General features: G+C 36.0%; 1 protein-coding gene across 1 annotated transcript; it reads left to right on the top strand.

The window, feature by feature from the left end:
* Positions 1-1,842: 1,842 nt before the first annotated feature.
* On the top strand, positions 1,843-3,790 carry LOC143557376 (putative UDP-arabinopyranose mutase 2). Its single transcript, XM_077046467.1, has 4 exons — positions 1,843-2,292; positions 2,722-2,972; positions 3,050-3,218; positions 3,307-3,790. The coding sequence occupies exons 1-4, from the start codon at positions 1,972-1,974 to the stop codon at positions 3,628-3,630; spliced, it is 1,065 nt and encodes a 354-aa protein (XP_076902582.1). The 5' UTR covers positions 1,843-1,971; the 3' UTR covers positions 3,631-3,790.
* Positions 3,791-5,791: the final 2,001 nt, after the last annotated feature.

Below are 5,791 nucleotides of genomic sequence, written 5' to 3'. Positions count from 1 at the left end.
TTTATTAGGGATACATATTTATTTATTGAGAAAATATATAAAATTTTAAAATGAAAAACAAATAAAAAAAAAGATAGTTTGGTGGTGTCGTTTTACCAAGGCCATCAATAAGATTTTAGATGCCTCAAGCAAGTACTTAATATATGATTTTCTTTTTATAGATCGACGATAATTGTGATAACAATATTTGAAAATTTTCGCCTCACCGTCTCGTTGTGATGGGCACTAACCAGTCGTTCATCCCCGCCTCACCTAAAGACGGGCCCTACGTTCTATTATAACTAGTATTTTATTTTTAAGTCTTATGTATTAGATTTGTTATCAAAATAGTTCTTCAATCACAAGTAATTAAATAAAAATATTCACCCCCTCTATGTTTTTATGACCAGACTTTGTTTTCGTCTTGTCCTAGATATATACCTTGTTTCTATCCCAACCTACAACTCATAATCTTTTGTTTCTTCGTTGGTGACCAACTTTATTTTTTCCTCATGTTGTTCTCTTCATGGTGATGTATCTATTATAAAATTGCACCTACTTATGAACGTTTTGATTGAACTATCCTCACGACTGATGAGACTTCAAGAAAGATGCTATGATGTACTTAGCATCCACGTAGACCTGAAACCACCAAGATCACAAAGATAAATTAAAGTTCACCTAGAGAATGTAATGGATAAGCGAATGAATTGGAATCTTGAACTATTCATATAAATTGGAATCACAAAACTATTTGGAATCTTAATAAACATTTTGAAGTAAACTAAGCATTCATGTCATGTGGTTTCACGACACATGTCGTTGAGTCATAACGGACCATCGCGTATCGTGATGGTCTTATTCGTGGACTCATCGCGTATCGCGATGGGTTCCTGGATACAATTTTTCAGTCTTGGTCTCTTGCCATTGGTAGCTTGTTACTTCCTTGTTTTGTTTTCACTTTCTAAAAACAATAAATGCGAGCGTGTGAAATACGCCATCAAAGCGTCACAATGCGTCTGTCGCCATCGCCATCATCCTCGCTCGTGCGCGTCGGGGACTCTGCACCCTCCGCTAGGACCACTAGGTGCATGCTTGACATAAAATAATATTAATATGAAAACTTTCTTCCTTATAAAGAGCTTCCATTTTTCGTACATTTCACATGGGATGAGTTTTATCTTATATATTTATACCCATGTGAAATACCTCCATTTTTTCCATCATTCCATGTGAGATACATTTTCATTTCCTATTTTCTTAATATAAGATTGAACTTCCTTATTTGTATTTTTATTTCTTTAATTACTCAACATGAAATGTTTTTATCTCTTTTATATAAATTTTTCATTACTTATTTAAAAATATTTTTGATCTTTTAACTTTCTTAACTTATCAAATTTGGATCGAAATTTTAGGGATGTTACCTCTAAATAAAGATTCTAAAATCAAGTAGAAATCGAAAAACGTAAACGTAAATCTATATTTCCTAGTTTTAATTTACAAAACTAGGGATGAGCATGGGATGGTACCGGTACCGATCTCGATTTTCCCGATCCTGAAAATTGAAAATTCTTGGTACCGGTACCGGTACCGAAATATTCGGTTCGGTACCGGCACGGCACCAGTACCGGGATAGTACCGGTACCAAGGGTAAAAAATCAGGAAATACCGGTACCGTACCGATCCCGAAACTTAAAACCATGGTACGATTTTCTCATCCCTGTACAAAACTATAGATGCATTTTGAATTTGAACCTAACCGTATTCAACAATAAATGTCCAATATCAACAATCCACCAGGTCTACTTATAATATTCAACAATCCACACTAATAATAGTCCAATATCAACCAGGACTCCAAATTCCCATTTACCCATTTTACCCCCCTAAACCTTCCTCTCTTTTCATCTAAGTCCAAACCCATTCTCCTTATTTATACCCTTCACATCTCCACCTTCAATTCACACAAAACCTACTTCACAAACAACAATGGCCACCCCATCTCCAGTAACCCCATTGTTGAAAGATGAACTCGACATCGTCATACCCACAATCCGAAACCTTGATTTCCTCGAGATGTGGCGGCCTTTCTTCCAGCCGTACCATCTAATCATCGTACAAGATGGTGACCCGTCCAAGGTTATTAATGTCCCACAAGGGTTCGATTACGAGTTGTATAACCGTAATGATATTAATAGAATCTTGGGTCCGAAAGCTTCGTGCATCTCGTTTAAGGACTCTGCGTGTCGCTGCTTTGGGTATATGGTGTCAAAGAAGAAGTATATCTTCACCATCGATGATGATTGCTTTGTAAGTTTTGGTTTTGATGTTGAGTTGATTATACCCTGTTTAGGGTTTATGATTGAATTGAGTTAATTTTTGGGTCTAAATTGTGTTTAATTTTGGGGGGTTGTTTTAAATTATGCATTTTTAATTAGATTTTACATCAATTGTGTTTAATTTTGGTTGATTTTATTGGGATTTTTGCCGATCTGGGGGTTTGACCAAGTCTGATTGTGATTTTGACTTGGATCTGGGTTTTCAATTATTTAGTTTTTCAATAATTGAGTTAATATTTTGAATTTTCGATATGAATTCTGTATGAAACAAACAGATGTAGATCTATTTTATTTGAAGGCTGATGTGTATTGATTCGGTTAGATCATGCACACCAGGTGTTCGATGATATGTCTTTTAGTTTGGTTTTGGCTTATGTTTTGCATTTTATTACTTTAAAAGGTTGCTAAAGACCCATCTGGCAATGATATCAATGCACTTGAGCAACACATCAAGAATCTATTGAGCCCGTCAACACCGTTTTTCTTCAACACCCTATACGATCCGTACAGGGAAGGCGCTGATTTCGTTCGGGGATACCCGTTCAGTCTCCGTGAAGGTGTTCCAACCGCTGTTTCGCACGGTCTCTGGCTTAACATCCCTGATTATGATGCCCCGACTCAGCTCGTGAAGCCCCGTGAACGAAACACTAGGTAAAGAATTTTAATTTTGAATTTGTTTGTATCAAAATCTGGTTTTTACTAATTTTATTTTTGATATATTTGATCAGGTTTGTAGACGCGGTTTTGACCATTCCGAAGGGAACCCTCTTCCCTATGTGTGGAATGAATCTTGCTTTTGATCGTGAGCTCATCGGGCCGGCAATGTACTTTGGGCTTATGGGTGATGGTCAGCCGATTGGTCGATACGACGACATGTGGGCTGGATGGTGCATGAAGGTACATTTATCATGTTTGGTTCATTGAGTCGTTTTATCAACCAGTTGGTATGCATATTGAGCTAACGTTTTGTTTGTGATTTCCATAGGTGATCTGTGACCACTTGGGTCTCGGTGTAAAGACCGGCCTGCCATACATCTGGCACAGCAAGGCTAGCAACCCGTTTGTGAACTTGAAGAAGGAATACAAGGGTATCTACTGGCAGGAGGAGTTGATCCCGTTCTTCCAAAGCGCGGCATTGCCAAAAGAGTGCACCACGGTTCAGAGCTGCTACAAGGAGCTTTCAAAACAGGTCAAGGCTAAGCTCGGGAAGGTCGATGACTACTTCAACAAGCTTGCAGACGCCATGCTCACTTGGATCGAAGCTTGGGATGAACTCAATCCGTCTGCTCAACTCCCGAACGGCAAGTGAAGTGAAGTGTAGGGTTTCGGTTATAGCTTATTAGCATTGATTTGTTAGGCGCACTGCGCGCTTATAAGACGGGATCATCTATATTTGTCTTTTGAGTTACTATTATTTTATTGAGGTTTTGAACATTTAAATTTATATGGAGGTTTTATTATTATTATTATTATTATTATTATTATTATTATTATTATTATTCACTTTTTGTGATTCATTCTGATTATGATGTGTGTTTGCCTTTAAGGTGTTTGAAAAAATTTAAATGATGGTGAACAAGAACATGTTACTGTCTTTAAGTAGTCCCCGCAATATTTATCATCAGGGCACCTTTCAAGGGCTTGTTTTTAGAAATCCCGTGACATTTGTGTTGCCGATATGGGTTTAAAATTTGTTGGAAAAAAAATAATAATTTGTGAATGATATATGTTTTGCAATATGACAGTTCAAAAAATATAAGAAAAGACAGCCGGATCTTGATTTGAAGGAGCGTACAAGAATAACAACAGCCTTGCAACTTCTGTTTTTTCTTTGTTTGTACTGTCGGTTGGTTAGCTGTTATGCACGAGCCATAAGATACCACAATAATGATTTCTAAATTATGTACTTACATATATATTTATAAATTAAGAAGGGTGTTTGTGTTGTGGTGTTACGCGATAATCAATCTCAATCATACAACAGAAATAAGTTGAATTTTTCTCTATTTTAATCCAGTTAAACGAATTTGCCAAGATTTCTTCTATGGTTTTCTCAACACTTTTGTGACGGTTGTTGAACAGCTTATTGTTTCTTGTCTTCTAAATGAACCACAATGTGGTTTGAATAATGCTATGCCCGATTCTTCAAATACTTTATTGTTAGAAAGAGCTACAATTGCATAGTCGATATAAGTTTCAGACGTAAGGTGATATCTTATCGCTTTTCTCAATTATCTATTGAAAACTCATTTTATATTGACCAATCATCTTGTAGTCACATGGTTCGTCACAAGGTCAATCATCCTAACATGTATGAATACTTTCCCATTTCGCGTTTTCCTTTTATAAGTTATGATTTTCAGATGAAGTGTGATAAATATTTCACATTACATGAACCTCTCAATGGATACATTTTTAACACTACTAATGTTTTTTGATAATACTGATTACTCTTGTAAACCATTGTTCATGTGTATTAATAACAAATGTGAATTTCTAACACAACACAAATTACATACTTTTAAGTTTTAATCATCTATTTATACTAATTAGCTTCCTAAACATATTACAACTCATACTCCTACTTTATAGACTTTCAAACTAATAAGATAAAGATGCAAATACACAAATTTACTAACTGATAACTCTAAGCATTCAAACATTTAATCAAATACTAGTTAATTTAACCTTTTCATTTAGCCCCTTCAAAATTTCTTATAACTTTGTTTAAGGATTAAACTTCTAATAGTTTGGTTCATCTGGATTTTGGTGCTTAGATTTATATATAACTTTTATGTTCTGTTGGATTCGACCGGTTAACTGCTTTACTTGATCCAGGAGCACGAGGAGTCCATGTTAGCACCCTAAAGTCAAGGCCTTTTATAATTATGTTATGATACATGTTTTTTTTTCTCTCTGTTTTTCAAAAGGGCAAATTCAATGCAATTTTAAGATTCATTGGTTTCAACTTTTAAGACAATGTGTAGTCAAAACACTCAATCCTTCGGCATTTTACGCCATGTGACATCCCCGTCATCAATAGAGAGTTTTGCAAAAAATGGCGTAGTGGGCAAAACGCCACAACTCTCCTACATATATTCTCTCCTCTCTCTTCTCCCTACACACAATTTTATCAAAATGTGTGTCATGATAGCATTTTGAAGAAAACGTCCACCAAAACGTCCCGGGGGGGGGGGGGGGGGAAGGGGGGGCTGTGCCCCTGGCGTTTCCACTCCAAAACGCCACAACTTGGCTGGAGTACGCTTGGTCTAAGAACCTTCAAAATCTCACAACAAATAATAATAAAGATGATTAAATTTAAGTCTTTTCCACAATTCATGGCTACAGTACAACTATATTCATTAACTGCACATTTTCTTAAATGATACTGAACCTAACCTTAATTTAGATTTTAATAGTATTAAGTTAGTTGTACTTGATACATAGGAGTCAATCCTGTTGACCATAGT

Source organism: Bidens hawaiensis, unplaced genomic scaffold (assembly GCF_021521415.1).
Source record: "Bidens hawaiensis isolate Kalapana, Puna unplaced genomic scaffold, B.hawaiensis_p1.1 tig00018938_1, whole genome shotgun sequence".
Taxonomy (NCBI): Eukaryota; Viridiplantae; Streptophyta; class Magnoliopsida; order Asterales; family Asteraceae; genus Bidens; species Bidens hawaiensis.
This window is presented reverse-complemented; position numbering and strand designations above follow the sequence as displayed.